Source organism: Eleginops maclovinus, chromosome 11, assembly GCF_036324505.1.
Source record: "Eleginops maclovinus isolate JMC-PN-2008 ecotype Puerto Natales chromosome 11, JC_Emac_rtc_rv5, whole genome shotgun sequence".
NCBI lineage: Eukaryota > Metazoa > Chordata > Actinopteri > Perciformes > Eleginopidae > Eleginops > Eleginops maclovinus.
Window position 1 is genome coordinate 5,276,757 of NC_086359.1, and position 23,626 is coordinate 5,300,382.

A 23,626-nucleotide genomic window follows, 5' to 3' on the forward strand; every position below is an offset into this window, starting at 1 on the left:
ACTGGCAAAAACCACCTACTGTGCTCAAACATTTTCTCCCATCAGTCATTTGAAATCTGTGTAAATATGAAACACATTACCATAACTGCGATGTAGAAATCATTTGAAGGGAATGTGCAACCCACTGATCAATGATCATAAACAACCTAGTTAAAGCACACTTGAGAATTCAGTACTATATTTTAATTCTGTAACTAACTATTTCTAGAAGGCAAGAAACCCTGTGATAAAACAGTTTGATTGTTTAAAAAGGAAGCGTCAATAAACCTGAGACACCTTTGGCATGAAATCCTTTTTTTCTGTATTTCTTTTAAACCTGTTTCTTTCCTTTGAAGGAAAACACCATGAAACCAAACCGAAGAGATGCTATGAGCATAGATGCATTACCTTGGCGAAAAACTGTAGAGGTCAAAGATGATGTTCCAGAAGCTCAGTCAGTGGTCAGGACAAGGGTTTGACGGACACAGATTGAGTGAATGGTGAGTAAAACATGACAGGAAGCAAAAAACGAATAGGCAAATATATGAAAAAAGAGGAGAGGAAATATTAGTGCAGCACAGTTAACTAAAATGATTTCAGGGGAAGGGGAAATGTTGTGATCAGGTGGCTGGGAAGGAAAAGCAAACCAATAGACCCCATACCTTGGCGGTTTAACATCATGTGCGCCAGACCTTGAGGGAAAGAACAGAAAAAGGATACGAAAACAGGAAGTTCATAAAGAGGTTTGGGAGAACAAAAGCATTGTCACAATGTTGGACTGCAGTTTGTGACAGACATCCTGGGGGCAGGTACGGATGTCAAAGTTCAAACTAAAATATAAAGGGGAAATAAACTAAAAACAGACAAACATCTCAAAGGGAGGAGAGGGGAGGCAAGGAGAGAAAAAAACATCTTGATCGGTGCAACCCTTACAGGTAGTTGCTCACACAGATGCTTTTTTCTAAATGGAACACATACTGTATGTTTACTTGATGCAGACATTGTTCGAGATGTATCCGATAAATCCTACTTTTATAACGATGTATAAATATTACACTCGGTAACATGCTATGATCTCTAACCGGGCTCTATAGGCTTAGTTGCTCATCTCTACGCGCTGATATTTGCATGTTAGTGTTCTGCCAATCCATGTGATCGTTTTATTAAAGAGGCTGATGTGACACCATTCCTTATCCAATAAATTTTCAGCCCACATCAACGCGTTTCACACAGGATTTACCATCTAATGGAGCTCACCAGGTTTAGGTGGTGCAACACTGATATAACAACTGTCATGTAACAGGTCAGCCGCTAATGATCTGCCACACTTAACCATTTCATTCAGAAAAAAATAGGGGGAAGCAGGATAATGGCGCTGCAAATTGAAAACGCATTAAAGCCTCACTGATTTTAAACTATCATAAAGCAACCAGCCGAGACAAAAAGCTGATTAAAATCGCTGAATAAATGGGTGTTATCGGGGGCTATCAGCCTCATATATTTGGGTCAGCAGGTGCCCACTGGAAAGGTCGATCATCTGCTCACATGGTTGATTACCCAAAGAACAAATACAACAAGGCGACATAGACCTCTCGCAATGGGTATTAAAAAGGAGAACATGTCTGCACTTTCACCCAGGATCCGGTGTCCCATGTGGCGCTAATGAGTTGGAGTCTTTGTGTTAGACATTAAACCTCACTTTTGAGAAATTGGGTCGTCTGTCACATTAAAATTTAAGTTGTAACCACTGATGACGCCCATTAAATCAGCTGTTAACATAATAAAAGAAAGAGCAGTAAAATGCAGGAATTTCTACTCTTACTAACCCACACAGACAGGGTGCTACAAACCAAATGTAACTTTCTCGGACTTGCATTGCAAGGCTCATTGCTCATACAGGGAACAAAAAAGTAAAGCTGTAGTAAATCTATGGACACAGCAAACTGCAATTACACTGCAGCCTATCAATCACATGATACTGCAGCGTTCAAAGCCAAATTTGATTGGGGTTTTGCGTCCACCACCACCACCACCACCACCACCACCAGAGTCTCTCACTCTCACAGTCTGCTAAGCACAGTCACGTACACAATTCTCAACACTTCAGCCAGCAATTATATGGCATACCTTTACTATTGCCAAAAGAGTTAATGGGGATAAAACAATGCAACACTTCTGCTGAGTACCAGTGCATGGATCCTGAGTCCCATGTGCCAGCCAACACAAACAGCTCTCTTCAGCGCATCAGCAAGTCACTCACTTACAGTTCAAGTCCCAGTCAGTCATTAGGTAAAATCGGGCGAGAGAGCAGGTCGGGCTATACCTCCCTCACGCGTTCCACTGAGAGTGGCTGTTCATGCTGCTGCTCTTGGTGAGAAACGGACATGATTACCCCTGGGAGGGTCCTTGCCTGCCAACACGTAGGCTTTTGATACAGTGTGTCATTGCAAAGCCAGCGACTGAGCCTCTGCTTAGACAGGATTTAACCACAGCCCTGTCTACGCAGCAGACAAAGAGCTGCACCCCCACTGTGGCTCTGCATGCTACATGGCCAGCCAACGTATGTTTAATCAAGGCATGAGCAGTGATACCTTCCAGGTGATTCTTACACGACATACTAAGATGGTGTCTGTATTTTCTGCTTTGCGGATTTATGACATGGCAACAAGGGGCTAAAAGGGGAGCTTGATGATCATTAAAAGTGACAGACTCTCACAGCAACACCCCTTTCTGCCACAGCGGGAGGAATCTGGTAAAATCTCTTTTCTTCCTACATGTCTTTGTCCTTTTCAATGCAGGGATATGGAGGGAGGGGAAGACTTCCTATTAATCAACTAATGAGCAGCAGTCATGAAGCCACTGGCCATTGTTGGTCATGCCCAGTCTAACTAATCATGACTCAGCTGATTCGTGCTATGATAACAGTTCTGGGGGCGAGGAAACAGACCCACGCTTTTTGACTTAAGGAGTCTAGAGCTGGTATCCAACAAGTCATGATGGCCAGCACATAAGAAGTGCCTCAGCCCAACTAAACCAGCTAGATGGGAGTCAAGGAGTTGAAGAAAAAGTGGATGGGGAGTGGTGCTCTCGATACCCTTCGATATGAGCAGCCAACCATTGAATATGCTCATCCTCATCCTTGGCTGATAAATCTCTGTGGCAATGCAGAGATAACTGGCTAGACCTGTAGAGACCCGATAGAAGGGAAAGCCTGTGTGAAAATAAACCGCAATTCCTACCAGTAATCTAGCATTTTGTTATTTTTAGATAAGAGGCAACAGTATAAGCGAGTTTAAGGGCAAACGAAAATGTATAACCAAGCGGTGGAAGCTCATATTTATTTAAATGTTATACGTTCCTTTTGACTTCATTTGCATTTTTCTCATTTTAGTTTCTTACATTAATATATTATGTTGTTATTATTTGCCATGGTCTGGATTGATTAAATATCAAGCCAGATGTTTAATTTATGATAATACCTTGCATTATACATCATATATTGAAAATGTGTTTCCACACGATATGCTGTTGACACATTAACCTTCGGCCTCCTCACTGATTTAGTTAAACCACTTAAGCAGCAAAAGGCATTTCGATTTTGTAATTGCATGTGACATTATTAACGTTTGAAAATACTCTTAATACTGTAATCTAAGTTATTTCTCTTAAACAAATATAGCAGATGCAGATGTTGAAGGACCTCTCAGTCATTATTGTGACATTAATTAATGAGCATCTAAGAAGAAAGAGCCATTGCTCGAGGATTAGGATTTGCCAAATTAGTTTTTCCTGTGAAAAGTACAGTATAATACACCCTGTTGTAATGAGGGATTAGACCAAGGTCGCTGCTGCTGAAAGACGTAAGGCCACCAGGACAAACTGTGTCCCGTTTTACGAGACTTCTATACCTTCTTTGTCACGCCTGTGGTAGTGAGTCATCACTGTGTGCTTACACATTAAAATTTAAAGGCAAAAACCAATGACAATGTGTTAGCACTTGACACGTGTGTGTTGTGGAAGGTTTTTTCTTACGTGTTGGAAATATTTTCCATTCCTCTGTATTTGAGCTGGTTGTCCTTATCTCTCTTTCACAGACCTGTTTTTTTTTTTTTTCACACAGAACATCAGAGGATGCTGCACTCTTTCGGCATTAGAGCATGCCCTGCCATGGCCTTTGTCCGCACAGATCAGCGGGAGCCCATGTGCTGCATACTGTAGATGAACAACTCGGAAGACTCACCTGCTGTTCCCAAGGTTTTACTGCCTCAAAGCAGTTCCTTTAGATAAATAAAGATAATTCCCGGACCACTTAAAACCCACCGCCAAAACCAAATATAGCATATGGGTTACCATGTTTGCCTTCCCCGGGGAGAGGAGCTAATGCATGGATTTGTTTATTTCCGTTGCTGCAAGGACATCAAAGACTTGCTGCGGGATAGCGCATGGAGTTGTATAAAGGCTAGAGAAGAAGGCATCTGGTGAGAGTGATTTCGCTGTTGTCATTGTTGTTTTCGTGCATTGTGCATTGGGGATTGTCTCCATGTCAAGCTTTAATCCAATAAACATTGTGATGTGCTCTCTTTGCAGCATGTCATTTAATAACGCCTGCCTTTTTCCTGTGAGCAGCCCCCTGCCATCTCTGCTCTTATTAGGAATGATTAATGCTTGTTTTTGGAAATAGTGCCGCGATGAAACCTATTAACTGTTACTGAAGCGTACAGCCATACCGTCACTAAGACTTAGTTACCTGCTCCTTTAAATACAGGATCTGTACCAAAAACATGTTTCATCTTAAAAAATAATAATATTTCATCTATTTTATCGTCTTGTTTGTTGGAATAAAGCATTTCTGGCTGCAAGACTTTTTACTTTACTGCACTTTGCGAAACCACCACGCATGAAGACAACATTTTTGCAGTTTCAGTCAATTTTGCTGTCGCACGCCAAATGCAAGTGTCACAGGCAGGATTTTGGAGAGCAGGTGTGCATGGGTTGGTGCATTTTGAGTCAGTAACAGTGATTTATAATGTGCAGTGGCTCAGTGCACATTGCACTGGTCTCCTGAGCCTGTTGGCTGCCCTTTCACCACACCAGGCAGTCCTTACTGGGGAGACGGATGCTTCGTTCTGATACCGACTAAACAAATCTCCCTCCTCGCCTTCAATCTTCACTTCAGGATCAGTATGTGCACCCTATTAGCAACCAACGTTTAATCACGGTGGGTAATAGTTCCGCGAATAACGAGGGAAATGTGTTCCTCTTAAAAAAAAAAAAACGCACCAATGAAAATTCATCATCATCGTGCAATTAATATTACAATTTGTCTCAGTTACAGGTCACGTTTCACCAAAGGATGCCATCTTGTTCAAGTTGAATCCACATATTGAACTTAAATCATAATGGCATGATGATATAGAAAACCCTAACATTAAACAGTAGTGAGGAAAATATGCTCTTCAGAGAAAGGAAAAATACAGAAGCTATAAATAATAAAACAAAGCGCGTCTGTACAGTCATTTTTTTTGTGATGCAGTATATGAATGCTCCCCATATTGAACACCCACGTACTGTAGAGACCTCTCCAGTCACCTTGAGCAAATATGTATATATACAATGAGCATTCAGCACATTAAGTGCTTTTCCCATTGTGACCTTGTGACCAGCGATAGTATATCTCCTGTCAGCTTAATTTGTTGGATGTCAGAACTGCAGTCCAAACCGACAATAACAACCTGATAATAACCCAACACACTCTCACACACTGAGGCTGCGGGTAATATCCTTTACAAATAAGAGCATCATGAAAAACAAGTTTTGCTCATCACTATGCTCATTATGAAATGCATTGTCTTACCTTCTACTTCTTTCTGGACAGCTGCAGGAGAATAAAAACAACACACATGTTTAATGTTGTTTTGCTACACCTTGTTGCTTCCATACATGCCAAGACACGCATGTAAACAGACACGAGTATCAGCCAGAGCCTGCAAGTTTGCTCCTTTGTTCCATTAGAAATCTTGGTATTGTATACTTATATCTGATATATAACCACAGATAAAGTCACAGTCCAGCAGCAGATTGATGTCTTTCAACAGTCTGAAAGCAAATTCTTTAACTTAACCTACATACTTACATTAATAACTCCAGGTTGTGATTAAAGACTGTATTTGTGGTTAATATAATGATGTAGAGATAGCTAATAAGGTGCTCTAATACGTGCAAAAAAAAGGTATGCAGCATGTCTATTTTGATAAATTAGGCGAGGGTCCTCCTTTGTCTTTTATGCACTTCCTCACCCCTGACATTGTGCGAGGAAAGCCAAACGTGTATTAATATAAGAGGTTTGCGTATTTTAGCAAAGAGGAAAACATCTTCAACAAATCACTAATTTATGCAAACTAATATGCAAGTTCCAAAGATTATTCTTAAAATACCAAATACAGTCCTTACCCTTTCGTACACCTTTAAGAATTACAAAAAAATGCCCATTTTGTGGCCTGTAAAACGCATCTCTATTGAAAACATGCAAACATTTCACACATTAGAAAGCTTTTATCCTCTTTGACTTGTGAAGATAATTGCTGAGGGCTGGACTCACACATCCAAGCAGTCTTTAAGTACTGCTGCGGTACACTTTGACCTGGATTGCTTTAAAGTGGGCTTTATTGATTATTTTCAAGAGCCTAATGAGTGTTTAGACCGTACAGTATACTTAGAAGGTGATGTTAATAAGGGATTTAACCATTTGGAGGCTTATCATAAGGTAACACATTTTCCATTGCCAAAGTACATAGATGTTCAAAAGAAGTCTTTCATGAAGGGAAGCAGTAGGAAATAGATTATCATATCTTTCTGTGTACCTACAATGTGTACAAGTTGACCAAAACACAGACAAGGCGGTTAACATATTAATAAACGTATTAAACCTCGGATCAAACTGCAAACAATACTAATACAGAGAGAGGGATATTCTTCTTACCTTCATGGCAGTACCTTCCCCTGTAGCTGGTATTCATACAGTCACAGAGTACCTCTCCTTGGCTGACGGAGCACACACCTTTGTTGCATGGGGAGTGTATGTCACAGAGGTACTCCAAATCACTATGAACAGCTTGGCCATCCAGAAGTAATGGTAGCGCCTCCCCCAGTTTCAAATTGGCTATAAGGCCCTGGAATGGCGGCTCGTACTTAACGGTGCTAGACGTCAGCGCAGAGAGACGTACATCAGGTGAGATCCCCCCTACGTACAGGTCACTGGCCACCACCATCTCTTTTCTCTTGGACTTCACCTCAGCCACTTTCTCCTCGTTGTCCACCACCAGCCTGGTCTCTCTGTGGTTACGGGAGAGGAGGACTCGGTGCCAGCGGAGGTCGTTGATCCGCGTCTCAGTGTGCAGGGAGGCCGGTTCGGCACAGTGGATGGTGAAGCGCATGTGGACCCTCCCGTCTGCAATGAGAAGCTCCAGGAAGTCGCAGTTCCCGCCATCATCCAGGTAGAGCACCAGGGCTTTGCTGACGTTGGTTTTCAGGATGAAGCTCAGCTCACCTGTCGCTTTGGCATCCCACTGGCCATAGCGTGTCCACTGACCAGGAACGCCCTCATACTCCAAAGCTGTTGCTGTTAGCACCAACCCGGCTAACAACAGAAACCAGGAAGCCTTGCCTCTACACCTGCCCATTGTGGCTACTATCTACACCTACTCGCTCCCCTGTGGTCTCTAATTCATACAAATCCAACAGAGCTGTGAGAAGATAATGTTATCTAGTGTTTACACTTCTTAGTTAACGACCCAGAAACTTAGCAGATACAAACCTGCAAATACCACATGCAGTGAAGGAGTTTCTTTAGCCTTGACTCTCTATCTTGATTTTTTTTGCCATCTCTCCATGGAGGACACGTGACAGAGTGAACAAATGAGGCACTTTGGAGACTTTGCATCTACTTTGGATCGGCAGAGAAAGAGAACAAACAACACAAGTGATCCACGATACTTTGTGCTTCCTCGTCGTCGCCATCCAGTGTCCTGGCCTCCATCCAGCACTGTTCCCCTCAGTTCTCCATGGGTTAGCTAGGCACACAGCTTAGGTACAGCCTCCATTCTCCTCAGCCTCCCAACATCCTGAGACATAAAAGAAGAATGTGTAAGAGGACACCAACACATGATTCTACAAAGAAAATGATAAATAATCTACAGTCATTATAAAAAGAAATGGAAGTGAACTACACAGTGTGACAAAATGGTGAAGAGGGAAATATGGTTTACATTTTATAATTCAATTTTAATGACTGCTGATTGTCATTAAGATGGCAGCTACCGCCTATGGCAGGGGTGGCCAACGAGTCAGAGTCGAAGAGCCAATTATTTGACTGTGTTACTGCAAAGAGCCACATCATACACACATGCTGGATGTATGTCCCCCCCCACTTCTCTCTTGCCCTTTCTCTTTTGCTCTCAGCCTTTCTGTGTGGTCCAGAGACATAAGTAGGTTTTCCAGTTTGGGTGGGGTGGACTTCACATCCTCTAGGGGCGTAAGGGGGCATGCTACCCCGGGCAGATTTTTAAAACATTTTAAAGTGAATTGCATGCATCTCGTGCACTTTGAGAGCAACATTAAGAGGCTACATCTAATAGAACTGTGTGGTCTCGGTAAGGGGAGGGGGCACAACTCCATAAAATATAATCTTTTTCTTTTCAATTTCAAAATGTTCATTTGGGTGGGATTTAAAGTCCACCTAAAATAGGCCTAGCTATGCCACTGGTGTGCTCCCTCACTCTCTTCCTCTGTGCCCCTCTCTAGCTCTCACACATACAAAATGAAAATCTAAAAATGTACAGACACAGACACACCCTCCAATAGACACACACTCCGTCACACAGACAGACACACATACCCCTGCTCAGCCAGATTTCTTGTACATGTCACACACCATGATTTTGACAGAATATCAGTATTAAGAACAGAGGCCAGTTATTGTCAGCCACACACTCTCACTTAATGTGAAAACTACTTTTATATTACTATACAGGTTTCTTCTTTGAACTAAGTTTCATTGCCTTGAACAATCCTTTACAAATCCAAACCCATGACTATAAGGTTTGTTCAAATCCTGCTTCATGACAGTTATTTAAAAAATAAATGAAGTGTATTTTAGCTAATTATCCTCGCATGATAACTATCTCAACTTTTACCCTGTGACTGGCAGAAGCTCTGCTGACAGAGAGGCACTTTCTCTCTTATTTATTTCGATTCAGCAACTCTGGAGTCCTTCTGTGTCGGTGGCCAGCTTTCCGTGAGCAGGCCCCCTCACACACATCTACAACTGCAAAGTGTTACCGTTTTGATTTGACAACTTTATATTGAGTTATTACGATTTTATCTGAGTTTTATTTTCGCGGTTCAGAAGCAGATCTCTCCCTTCACTGTCACATCGCGAGTGAGTATCTGCATTCTGATTGGCTGAAGCACATCTGTGTCGAAAACTCTATGCAACGATTGGCCTGGAACTTGTGTGTTGTTTACCCTTTGTGACCTTGGATACATATTCGCAAAAAGAAACACACACACAATTAAAATTCGATATGAACTGAGGAGATGCATGAGACTGGGCAAAGAGCCGCAGATTGCCCCCCCCTGGCTTATGGAGTCCAGAAACATGCTCTCAACACCATGCCTAGGCCGAGACACATCTCAATCCTGGCGCCCCATCTCGTGTCTTAGCATCTACGCAAAAGGGGAAACAGAGGGATTTCAAAAAGCTGGTGGAAAACCGTCTGATTCATAAGCACCCCCACATATGTTTTGGTACAGTCCATGGCCTCACTAACTTCAGTGATGTTGAGCCCCTTAAGCCCTCTGCGCTTCCTGGGATCAAGCTAAGACATTACAGCTAAACAACACATGCAGGCCAGAGGCTGGGAGTGATGAAAAGGAAGAGGTCTCTGTTAGAAACAAACGAACACCACATTCAATACTTTATGATAACAAAAGACGGTGCGCCTCACAGACCTCAGGACACAAACAAAAGGGGAAACTGCCCTGGCTCACTGTTATCATTTATAAAGGCTAAAAACTACAGCCTGTGACCAATCATGTGGTATAACACGACCTATTCCGGGAGACAGAATTTATATTCAACGGATGATGGCGGCATTTATTTTATCTTTTCATTATTAACAACAATTTCCCTAAAGAGAGCAGAGCCAATAATGAATTTGCTCTACAGAGGATTGCTGTCTCTGTAGCCAGAGACTGTTATAGCTTATGCCTCCGTGCCAAAGAACTCCAACGCTGTCCAAAACCCATTAAAAAAGCATAAAAGAGCTATACCGTCGTGTGATCCAATTAAGTGATCAAAAACCAAATCAGCAGCTGTAATCTGTTACAACCAATTTGCACAAAAGCGTGGAACAACACTGTCGATCTGAAGGATGCCCAGACACTATAGGTCTAACTCCTTCTCGTGAGGTCAAGTTTAAAGGATTTTCAATCTGAATAACTTATGACCAAGAAACGTACGAGTACTTCTCCGTGAAGGGGGTCTGTGGGTGAGAGGGGAGGGGGGTTGTTTGTTTGTTGTTTGTTTACCAAATATGAGTGGGGATGAAATGTGATGTGATAAAAACTGTTTTTCATCAACTGTTTCCCTAGCTGTTTAGCATAATTGATTTATTCAAATGTATATTCTTTATGTATTATTCATTTTTTTAAAGTTTTAATTTGTATTTATTTTTGGGGAATAATGAAAACAGTAACATGTTGAAATCATAAATGTAGGGTATTCAAATCCCCACCCATACAGTCAAAAACAATTTATACAAAGAGTGCATCTATGGCACAAATTATATTGTACTTCTTAAATATATATGCAGTAATAATAATATGACACAGTATTCATGTTCTAATAAGCATAGTTTCTCAAATATATTCAGTCAATCTTAGTCGATAAAAAAAAGCCCCATAATGTATTTACATAACAAGCTTGAAATATATCTGTCAGGATTGGGGCAAGGACCCAGGGGCAGGAGCAATAGAGGAGGCAGGGGTTCAAAGGTATAACCAAGGGCGAGCTTTTATTTATAAAAAAATCTGTTAACAAAAATGCAGACAAAAGGTAAAACGAAGGAAACGTATCAAATTAAACTCAGACAAACCAGTGGAAGAGGGAGGGCTGAAACAGGGAGATCCAAAAGGGTTCAGGGAACAGGCAAACGACAAACAACGACGACAAAGAACACCAAGGAAAGCACAGACTAAATACACAGGAGGGTAATCACAAGACAAGAAACATCTGGGAAGGGGGAGGAGACACACAGGGGCAACAGGTGAGCACGATCAGACAATCAGACAGGAGGGAAACTAAAGACAGGAAGTGAACAAGACAAGACAGGAAGTGACAAAACAAGATATACTTCAAAATAAAACCGTAAACTATAAATACAAAACTGAGATCCTGACAATATCCTTCCTATTTCCCCTTATCATAAGCGTTCTGAGGCTTCTGTTTTAATGAGCTGCCACACTTTTTAGATCATAAAATAAATGAAACCCTATGGAGAGCTGTGATGTAGGCTGCTTATTTTCTTAAAGCGTTGATAATTATCAAGCATAATTTACCCTAATTTGATTGATGTTGCTAGCTTATAACTTCACTTATGATGCAATATACCTCACCGTCACCCCTTGGCTACACAAGATGTAAGGTGTTGCTTTTGCAGGCGAACGATTCACAGATGTATAAGTCAAGAAATTGAAAGTCAGTGTAAGTCGACATAGAATATATTTAGTTGTTGACCATATTGCAAGCCACACATCAGACATATGATGAAATCCACACTATGTTTAATGGAGACCGCAGTGTACTGTATACATTGAATGTTGAGTGTTCTGCTCTTAACTTTCACAAAATGTACCAAAGTCCTCCTCATCAGAAAGAAAAGGACACTCTTGCAGTTTACAAAAGAGGTTGAACCCCTCTGGTTCAATCCATATGTCTACAATAAATACAAATGACCCCTAAATACTATATCAAGTAAAAGCTCTGGGGTTTGCACTGAACCGTAAAAAGAGCTAATTTGTCTAAAAGCAATAAATGTGTTTTCATGTTTCGTTACACCAGGCTCTCTTTCATTCATAGGGCTTTCTCAACTAGCAGCAGAAGCATTTCATGCAAGTTTGGCCCGATTTCATCTCTGCCACTGAGAGATATAAAATATGTGTTTGAGTCTGCAGGGAATTACAGTCTCGATTGGGCCTCCTGCTGATGAGGGCTGCCACAGTCGGGTTTTTTCTTTTGCTAAAAGTAGATGTCGCAACAGAGACTGCATCACAGCAAATAAATCAAAGTTTCTCCTCAAAGTATCAGAAGGCTCCAGGCTGGGAGAAAAACCCTTCTGATAGACGGGTTTATCATGGGAATTGCTGTATCCTGGAAGGTCATAAAGAACTGACACCTTCTTCATAGGATGAATTGCAATTTGCCAGGGTCAGGTACGGTGCGTGAAATGAATCTCAGAACCTGTCGCAGTTGTATATAGAGTACGTGACTGCGTTCAGCTCGCTTTGAGTCAGACAAACACATTAGTATTATTATTATATGTAAAAAGACAAGGAGGCATGTGGTGCTTTCAGCTTCATAATCTCGCCACATGATGAACTATTTTGCCGCAGCTCCCATTGAGACGCTCATTAAGAGTAACTTGGGCTCATAATTTTGCCATTATGTGGGAGCAGATATATCCAGATGGGTGATGATGATTAATAATAGCAATAATATGTGAGGAATACTTAAACATATACCAGAGATACAGTACAGCCAAGCATATAAACACCACGTTGGGAAGCTTTAGGTCAAGTTTATTTTCAGTCGCAATGAGCCGACACCACATGAAATAGGGCCTGTTTTAAATGTAAAGACGTGAAAAGTACATAATATGCATTGCAAACATTTCTGTTAACACAGCCACAAGACTGGCATGGAGTCAGCAAACCTATTTGCATATGAAATAAATAAGATCTAAGTACCAAACAACGGAAAGCGTGGATGACCAAATGCCTCAACAACTGATTAAATCTGCTTGCAGTGATTTGTTCGTGCCATTTATTCCTCTCTATCCGTTTTGCTTTTTTATCTTTGAAATCCCCCATGTTTCCGGTAGGCATCACCCACTCATGTTTTTCTTCCTTTCTTTTCTTACATCAATTTCTGTACACTCAGAATATCTCAGGGACTATTAGGCTAGCACACATAGGGCCGGAGAAACATACAAAGGCCTATTTTCCAAATGGCTTTTGTGACGCTGCTGTTTAGTCTGGCAGTGCTACTTCCCTTGAACCTGATTCAGCACACATCCTGAGCTTAAACAGTCCCATGTCATGGGAATGTGATGATGTTTTTTAACTCCATACTAACATTCAGACTTTTATAGAAAATCCATAAGGCAGTAAACCTGATAGCAGCAAGAGAACTTTCTCGAGCCTTTCAATGTTTTTCTGGCTTAAACCAATGTCTCTCAGAGAGTCATGGTGTATAACGTGAGGCTCTGTGGTGATGGTGAAAACCCAAAATCTCAGGAAACCTTGAGTTATTCACAGCACTGTTCACCCTGCTGGATCAACAGCACTTGTATAACACTGACACATAGAATAAACAAATAATATCAATCCAATAAAGTATATAGTAGAGAGCGCTTGGTGTGTGTGGCCCGGGGTCAGCTGCTCCCCTCTGCACATACAGTAGGACTAAAATGAGTCTTCTCTACATTTAAAGGCTTCTCACACCGAGTAGCATGCCGTTTCTCCATTAAAGTCAACAGGCCAATTAGCTATCATGGTCAAAATCTGGAGGGGGGAACAGTGGTGGCCAATTAACCTAATTTCAATGGGCGCCCTGTTCTAACCCAAGCTGTCCCCCTGATACACACTGCGGCGTATCCTCCACCACTAAAAAAAGACCTGAAATTAATATTTTAGGCAGCACTGTTGGCCCATTCTTAGGCAAATTCTGCAGAATAATGTGGTGGATTTTTGACCTGCCAATTTTTGTACTGTTTCATTTAAATAATACCTTAAAATTGGCATTCTACCGAGTACAGCCATTTGTATTGGGATAAGCTGAATTCATACTGTATGAAAGGGAATAATTTCACACATGAACATACTGGTACTTATCAGTGAAGGCTACCATACTTAAATGCCACTGTACCGGTCATACACCATACCACCATACACTCTGGATAATAGAATGAACTATTCCTGTAGTGGTATGCTCCCTCTGCTGCCGTACAGCTCATATTCAGTCCATTGTGTATCAAGACGCCACAGCCATTCTAAAGTGCACAATTCAAGGTTTATATTCATTTAAAAGATGTTACATCATTTAAATAATTGTACAATTATTGTAAAATGACATGATCAATGGTGTTTCTAAAAATAAAACCATCCATGTACTGTCAGGATTAGAAAGGAAGCAAAAGACAGGATGGTTATTATCTCTTTCTTATAGAAAGATCCATACGGCCATGGTATAAAATGCTAATGTACCGATGCACATTTAATGATAAAACCTTCAAAAAGGGATCAGATATATGTTAATGTATAAAGAGATATGAAAGGATGTCATGGCTTCTGCTCTTCAACAAGGAATAGCGACTCATTTTCCAGAAAGTGCCAAAGGGGAAGCATAGCTCTTAAAGCGGAAGACATATCGGGAACCTTTACGATTAGCTGCTGAAAAGTGGACGTCTATTCACCTAACACCATTTCAACCATCCCACTTTCTCCGCTCAATCAATAAATTCTCTTAAATGGAACATTCTCAGGATCTATCTGTTCAGTCGCGCCACTACACTGCTGAAATGATTCAGCATGAATGAGCTAACTGAGGAGTTCAACTGCTTCCCTGGGGAAGGACACAGGGGCAGCCAGAGGGGCCGGAGGTTCAACAGTTTCTGAAATCACACCAACTCAACGCTGCGGGAAATGGGAGGGAACCTTTCTTCGCTTGAATCCAAAGCCGACATGGAACAGGGAGCGTAGTGTAATACTCGGTTACGATTCAGTGAACACAGCGAGTGATCTTAAAGTATTGATCTGTAGCATCAAGGGGATAAACAGGTGAGTGAGAAAAACAGGAAGTTGACAGTGGTCCACAACTACTGCTGCAAGTAGTCTTGAAAAATCTGACAAATGTAATGTTTTAACAGACTGTAATAATTTGTGTTGCAGAGGAATTTTAGAGGATGCAGTTTGAGTCGGACGGAGCTCAAGGTTGTTTTGCAGCAGTTTACCCAAGCAAGTTCCAGGGTACGCAGTATTTGAATACCACATGGTTATTGTTCACCAGCTGTGCAGCTCCATTCTTTCCACTCATCAATTCTCCTATTAGAGGACCAGTGGAGGTTGAACACCTCGTCATTCACCAAATGGACCTGAAACAACATAAAAGCAATTCCAATAGGCCTATAGGAGTGAACGCAAGGAAAACCCCAATCAATATGCACGCCCAATCTGCTCCAGGCATGGGGCTGTCATGGGGCTGTGCATTGAGTAAGAGTTGTTCTGCAGGAAAGTACTTCCTATCACACATCTGAAATATTTTGCCAAAGCAAAACAGGGCATGCTTTTGGGATGTGAGCAAGGTTAGCAGGATCTTATATACATCAATGATAATGGGGTGAGACAGAGCTCTCGAACTCTCAAGCAACTACATCAGCTGTAGTGTATACCTCAAAATTTAACAATATGCTTTCCCCAGCAGTGTTTAATTGCTAATTAAGAAATCGCCATCTAATATCTCCCCTGAGTTGTCCCTGTGTTTTCCAGTTAGCAGTTTATGTAACATTGAGCTAATTGAATGCTAAATTTATTTTAGATAAAGCAGAAGATATGCTGTTGGATTGGATTGTTGCACGAACATGAACATGGCGAACATGTCCAATTAGTAAGGAGTAGCAATAGATACTTACTGTCATATGACTGTGTGTGTCTGTTCTATGTTTGTCAAGTTTGCAGCCCTTTGTGCAACTTGCAGAGCAGAAGTGTCATCTGGGGGAGACATCACAGGCAAACGTACTGTCTGTTGAATCATTGAATAGAGCATATTACTATAATTCAGAGAGGGAAACAATGACTGCAGAAATGATACACACTTTTAATTAACCAATTAAAAAGTTTAATCTAATTACGCTCGGTAGGGAACAAATTATTCTGACCTACATTCACTAACACTTTTGCTTTGATGGAACATTGGAGAAGAGATTTAAAGACATCAGACGTAAAGGCTTCTGTCTCCTAACTCACATGGGTTTTTAAAAATCCTTTTTCCTTCAACTGCTTCAACATTGCTGGGGAAATATTTTCCTAGGCCCATAACTTGGATCCAGTTTATCAATTCGTCTCAGTGTTTGGTCTCCTCGCTCCTGCCTGTTGGCGACAGCTGATAAAGGTATTAAAGTGCTTTGCCTGTTTTATCTTGTTATGCAGTATGTTGATTATTCTCTCAGAACCAGCTAAATAAATGGGAATGGTTGAGAGACCTTCAGAATTGGTCAAGGCAACCACAGTGTCAACTCGTGGCTGCAGCACATGTCTTGTCAATTCTCCGGACTTAACTTCCAATAAATGTTTCAGTGTTTGCCATCAAGGTCCAGCTCCCCTCCGTGTTCCCATTGTGTTTCGACTCCATCGCTCCAGAAGTTTCCATTACAAACATGTACAACTTTGAACTATTGTTAGAGCTGATACAGACAAGACATGTTTTACTTTGTTTCCAGGCTCTCAATGAATTGTTTATGAATCTGTCTAGTTGCTTGTTTTGCTAATTACAAAGAATAAATAGGAATTACCTAACTCAGAGACACAAAGGCAATTTTTCTCTGATGATGTGTACAGGGCATGTGAGAGTTCAAAGTCCTGCTGATAATTTACAAAAGCCTGTTAAACATCACCCTGCCTTTGAATGTAGTTCAGAATATATTATTTAATCCATGCTTCCCAGAAGACAGAAGGGAAAATAAAATTTCCCTTAATTACAGTTCATCAGAGTTTCCTTTCTATGGAAGTACAAAGATAGTTAGTCATGAATCTTTCAAATAACAGAACGTATCATAATCATCATTAATAACGTAAAGGTACTGTATTTGTTCTCCTCCAGAAGACTGTGGGTGAACAAACTGAAAGAGGTACTGAAGCCTAGCAAACAAACAAGGAGATTTCTAATGATCCGCCCAACCTCAAGCTCCCAGCATGTCAGCACATAAGTTCGACTGCAAAGACGTAAAGTAACTATGTTTCTAAGTAAAACATTATTTTCTCCCATGTTGTATTTTACCTGTACTGTTTAATTTGACTGTGCCCAGAGAATGCAGGCAGGCAGACAAGACTGCCAACACGGACACAGAGATGAAACGAAGTCTGAGTGAAGCCTTTGATTCTGCAAATGTGAACCGATCCCGCTGGCAGGTCACGGTTTGTTTGTGTGCCTCGAGGGACTCACCAAAAATGTCTTCCATGGGCTGCAACGACAGTCCCATTAAAGGGTGGGTTGTTTGATGAAAAATGGGTTATTCCTTTTAGGTCCATCGCCCCAAATTTAAACAGTGTTGGGTTTTTGCACAATGTGTAGAAAACAATCGCGCTTCTATTGGCTAGCACTGCAACATATTGTACGGGACAGGCCAAGGAGCAAACTTCTCTAAGGGGTTGACCAATCACAACAGAGCAGGCCAGCTAACCAATCAGAGCAGACTGGGCTCTGGTTTCAGACAGGGGGTGAAAAGAGGTGCTGCAACACAGGCAGTATGAGAAAAATAAAGAGCTTTTTGAACATTAAAGCATGGAGACATGTCCCAGTAGAGTATGAACCTGAAAATGATCATTATATATCCTCTTTAAAGCCATTATTTACTCAAATAATACCTATCACCTTTCATGTGGCTACGTAAACAAATGTAAACGCATATATCTTAATGCAAATTCATGAGGATGAGCATTATTCGCCATGTTACGATGGAAAAAGTTGACTGAAATACATTTTTAAGCTCAAGGAGGTTCAGGTCAGTTGACAAAAAAAAAAAGAGTTTAAGGATGAAATCTGCTTCATTAAAAATAGAGTATATAAATAGGATATGCATACAATTATAAGCGAGCATGAGGCAGTATGGGGCTGTCACTCAGGCGCTTATCGTGCCTGGGGACCTACGGCACCGTTACAAGGACAGCACCCGCCCTCCACCCTGCAGCACCCCGGACGGAGCCACAGAAGGCTGCTCAGCTGTGTGGGATCACTCTAACAAGCTGCTACCTCAGTCGGGCCCAGCTGAAGCTTCTTACACTGTTTACTGGGCGCCTATAAAAGCGGCCTCAGTGAGCTGTTGTTGCTGGGTTTTAGGTCGGAATAAATTCTGTCTGTGTTCTCCGTGCCAGCGATTCCTCAGTGAATCACGCCTGAAAGAGGAGTTCTCTTAATTCTAACTCAAGACTCGAACTGTGAGACATTAAACCTCTTATTTTTCCTCTTTCATAAACGATATACTTTGATGTGGGATGCATATTTAGTCTATGCAAAGCAGAGGTTATGCTATGAATTTTAGCCTTTGTGATATTGCTAAATTCGTATTAGTATTCTTGGAATGTATCGCAAAATAACAGATACAAAGATATATATTGAATTAACTTTTACAAACCACATTCCGCTGCTAAGAATCACAAATCTCTTACCTTGCTTAACAATCTATTCATTCAAATTGAATATTGATTCTGCTAAAATGGGAAGTCAGAGGTACGCTTAATAGTCAGCTATTCATCTAAGGGCCCTTATTCTGTGACGAACCATACATATTGTCCAACTACACACACACACACCCTGTCTGATACAGCTGTGCCCAATCACTCAACCAGGCCATACAGAGTCATGAGGCTGTGATTGTTGGAAAGCTAAGAATGTCTGTGTAAGAATTCAGCTGTTAAAAGCACTAAAAGGCAAAGTGCCTTTACACCTGGGTTATGAAGTGTGAGGCGAAACCAGAAAAAGGTGTTTGGATAATAAATGTTTCCACTGCAGCCTCTGAAGTCACACCTGGAGTTTCTATATGTCCACTGTATCTGTGATGTCTGCATACTGTGCTTTTCACTGTGTGCAGTTTAATGGATGCAATATGCAATGCTCTGAGTCTCTGAAGTATTGTGGCTTCCACATAGTTTTTTTTACCTGGAGAAAAGATAGAATTCTGCTGCATCAACAAAGGATGCATATGGAAGTATAATCTGCCACTACGCAATTTTCCTAAATTCAATGATACATGTTTTTTACTAAGTATTGCAACACATAAGACCAATCCATACATTTTGATTAGTCCACAAAGTGTTATTTTTTTTAATATTCTGTTGACACAAGCTTGAAGTTAACTAGTACTAATGTGTCACAGAAGATCAACAATAGAGTTGCAGCGCAGAGACAAGTTTACCATCTTGAACAAGACATTGTACGTTCTCTAGGATCAAATCTGCTACAAAAAGGTCTCTTTATGAAGCACAACTCAAATGGGTATTCAGCCAAAACCATTTACATATATCATACAACAGTCTACACATGACATGCCATGCTCTGTAAGGCTGTACACCGAAACACGGTCCCTTCAGATAAACGCTGATGTCAGCACGCAAACATGCTCGCATTGGAAAGTCTAACATGCTGATGATAAATAGGTATAATGTTTCCCATGTGCCTCGTCTTAGTGGAGTGAGTTAGCATGCTATCATGTAATACAGTAACTGAACATACAGTGGGGGTCAAAGAACAAAATATTGGCTTAATAAGAAATAGGACATAATTATGGTTATACATAATAAAGTTAAAGAATCACCAAAGCAGCATGACCGTCTGAACCAAATTTCAAATTTAATGGCAATCCACCTGATATACTTCACTCTCAAACCACAACCTCCTCGGCACAACAGGAAAGGTCAGGGAATAACAAAAGTCAGTAATAATCATCCATGAACATCTGCACGAAATTTTAAGGCAATTCAACCAATAATTGTTGAGATAATTCAGTCTTGACCACAGCGGTTAACAGACCGACCAATACTTTAATTTCCAGCTAGACACTCTTACTGATCTAATAAAATGTGTTTTATTGCAGCCAGCGAGGATAGAAGCAGAGCAAATGTCTCTTAAATTCCATGCACCATTACATTACCAGGTTTGACTGTAGGCTCCCTTGATTTCACGCTGAATTGCAGGTCTATTTCCTTTGAAAGGTCAGCTTCAATATTTTTAGATTTGTTCCTTTTCTCTCAAACCAACAGGTTAGAAGTTCTGTGGAGAAGTCTCCATGTTTGGACAGTGGAAACCAAACTGTCTGAATGCATTTGTATGATCGCTCTGCAGTTTGTTTGAAGAAGAAGAGAGTGATCTTAGTAATAAAGTGCAGGTGAGTGTGAAATGAAATCAAAGAAATGTGTGCAATGTTCATTCTTGCTGTTTTTTTGGGGTTTACTTTGCAATTTATAAGTAAGGGATAATGTGCTGCACCACCTCGCTGCACATTATCCCGCTTTTTAAACAGCCACGTACCAAATAAACGAACGACTTGACTTCCAATATAAATTGAAAATGATTTCATAGACTTAAAAATGATCTTCCATCTTAAACCTCTTTTTCTTCTCTCCCTTGATCCTCCTTTGCAGCAGTCGTTCTTTAGCTTAGCAGCGGTGTGTTATCAAGTACTAACAACCTCTGAAATTTCCAAATTGACCAATCAGAGTCGAGTATTCAACTAAGTCGTGTAATGTCACTTCTATCCTCCTGAGTATCAGGATAATGAGATCATTCTTAACTTTGTATGTTTTGTTTACCGTTTCCAGTCTTTATGCTAAGCTGACTTTCTCCTACCTCCAGCGTCATATTTCACATAACCAGTTTGCTTTCTTCTCGCCTAACTTTTAATAAGAAGCCTCATTAGCGTGTTTAAATATTTCACGCTTCTTAAGTGTAAACATTGCAAGGTTTTAATTTGATGTTCATTTCACAGATCCAGTCTGCAGCTGCAAAACTATAGGTGATGCTCCTCTCAACCTGCCCCTTCTTTGACACAATTCCCTTAGTTTACATAAGGTATGTAGGAGAGCGTGATTATTGCATAGAGGTCGTAAATTGGAACACACTGAGGTTTTTTGCCTTGGGTATGTACCTTGTATTTTCAGGCACCAAGTGCTAGTTGTGAGATGTTTTTTCCACAGTGCATCACAGTGTCCCAACCTCAAATGTAAGTCACGTTGCAAACAACACTCTCTACTCTCACGACTTTATGAATCTTACATTTGATCCCTTTATCTTTTTCCTCTGTCTATTTTTCAAAGGTAACTTCATTGGGATAACTCAATCTTTTATGACGGGCATGCACTCCTCTGTAATGGCCGGTGTGAAACTTTAATTACTCACATATGACCTGTACTATTTATAGATTTAGTGAGAATGCGTCTTCTTGAGCAGGTAGGGGGTGAAGGAGCGGGCTGAGCTTTTTCCATCAGCGATGATGGATTGTTCATTGTGTGTGCTACTCTAAGCAATGTCAATATTACAGAACAGATTTTTGCAGCTGGCGTTTGTCATTTTGTAAAAGAAAATTAGATTTTTAGATGCTGCCTTTCCATCCAGTCATCCATCCATCCATCCGTCCATCCATTTATCAATCTATTCTTTCATTCATCCATCAATCTATCTACTGTATCTATCCATCCATTCATCCAACTATATTTCTATCCATCCATCTATCTATTCTTCCATTCATTCATCCATCTATCTTCTGCATCTATATATCCATCCATCCATTCATTGATCTATCCATCCATCTGTCCATCCATTCATTCATCCATCCGTCTTTCTATCCATCCACCCATCCCTCAATTTTGCAACACAGTAAATAAGAGTCATTTATACTCCTGTTTTACTTTGCAGACAAAAAGTAGTTTGAAGTAAAACGTGTAAATATTTAAATGGAATGTACTGCAAAATATATCATTTGAGTCTTGATACCACACTGGGGTTATCATAATAGCACCATTGATACAAAGTACAAGCCACACTCAGCCATTAACTTTTGCTTTTAGTGGGGATTTTCTCTGAATATCATTTTCACAGCTGTTTTGTGAAATGTTCAGCTGCAAGCTTAAGAGACATAATCAGCGGCCTCATCAACATCTGCATCAGCAGCATCATCACCCCTGCCATCAGGCCTTTAGTCTTCAACAACAACACAGCCGTCGTTATCCTCATCTTCATCATCCACTTGATCCCCTTCTTGACTTTTAACTCATATCTCTGCATCAGCTGTTTTCCTGACAATTTATATGTTGCATAATTTACAGAGACGTACAACCCTTTCAATATCTGGAGAGCTGATGTTTGTGCCTGCACTCTCTTCCACTGTGGGCTCCACAAACTTGTTTTTATCAGCGACTCGAAAGCATGCTTTCGAAAGTATAGATTTTAATTGTAAATATGCGACTACAAAAATCTTTAAACCGTTTATGCAACACTCGTGGTCATGGTCGTGCTGCTGGTTTGTGTGCGAGTCTGTGTGTCGTTGATGTTTCTCCACAAACTGCCAATTTGTCTTGCTGGGAGAGCTAGCAAATACAAGGCAAAACTGTGTTTATACTGCAACTGTAGATTTAAGTGTGATAGATGTAAGGAGATACGGTGCTGTGGCTTGTAACACTCTCAGGCTAGGCAACCAATTTCAAAAAATTTGTTTTTTTCTCAGCGACACAGGGCATCGTAACAGCTGACCTTTCCACAAACCAGCAAGCCAGGTAATTAGGTAACGACATAACACTTGCTACAAGCAAAAACATGCTACTGTGCACAGTACCCTCATTAAGTAAATGTAAATGTACTGTAGGCGTGGTAAAGGATAAAATGCATGCACATCTGTTTGCTACATAGCTGTAATAGCACTTGAAATGCTCTTCTTTTAGAGATGCAATTTGTTTGGGTTCCCTGAGCGAAAAAAAAAGGTGATTTAAATGACAGCAGGCAGCATCCTGTTTATATGGTTAGGCATTGAGAAATGAACTTGCTATAATCAAAGCCTGTGTCCAATCTAGCGGGATAAGAGCACCACCCTTATCACAGTGAGTAGTGGAGGTCAGGTGGCGGCTATCTGGGGCTCAGTCGAGGAACAAAAGCTCCAAAACATCATTAGACAGAGCTCTGTCCTGGTATATTCACTGTCAACACCGAATTTATTCACTCATACTTCAATGTTTTATTGCATACAGAAGCTGATCCTCGCTGAAAAGAACTATTTGTCTTTTTCCTATATTTTTTTTGACATTGTCCCCTTGCCACCCACTCGAATGTGTTGCAGTACATAATGACGTGAGTGATGTGTATGGACGAGCGCAGGACGGCATGGAGCATAATTTATTTAGATTCTGTCAATCTCACACAGGTACGCCAAAGTAGGAATGAGTGGGGACATCTTTTAGCCTCATGAATGTGTTTGATATTGTGATTATACAGTGTGCTGATATTTCAGGAAAATACTTCCTGTCAAAGCAGGTGTTCAGAACAAAATCAGCCCTGGCTAGAGGCTGCCCTGGGGGGGGGGGGGTGTTTCTTCACGACCATGACATGGGACAT

The 23,626-nt window shown here is 40.9% G+C and overlaps 1 protein-coding gene across 1 annotated transcript in view; it reads right to left on the minus strand.

The window, feature by feature from the left end:
- The window catches only part of LOC134872611 (neurexin-2-like), a 116,864-nt gene that overhangs the window by 86,065 nt on the left and 7,173 nt on the right, over window positions 1–23,626 (minus strand). The window contains exons 2-5 of the mRNA XM_063895991.1: window positions 6,959–8,099; window positions 5,834–5,854; window positions 642–671; window positions 388–399 (exon numbers count right to left, since the gene is read on the minus strand). Of these exons, the coding sequence (XP_063752061.1) occupies window positions 388–399; window positions 642–671; window positions 5,834–5,854; window positions 6,959–7,658 (763 nt within the window). The 5' untranslated portion in view covers window positions 7,659–8,099. The remainder of the gene's footprint in view (window positions 1–387; window positions 400–641; window positions 672–5,833; window positions 5,855–6,958; window positions 8,100–23,626) is intronic.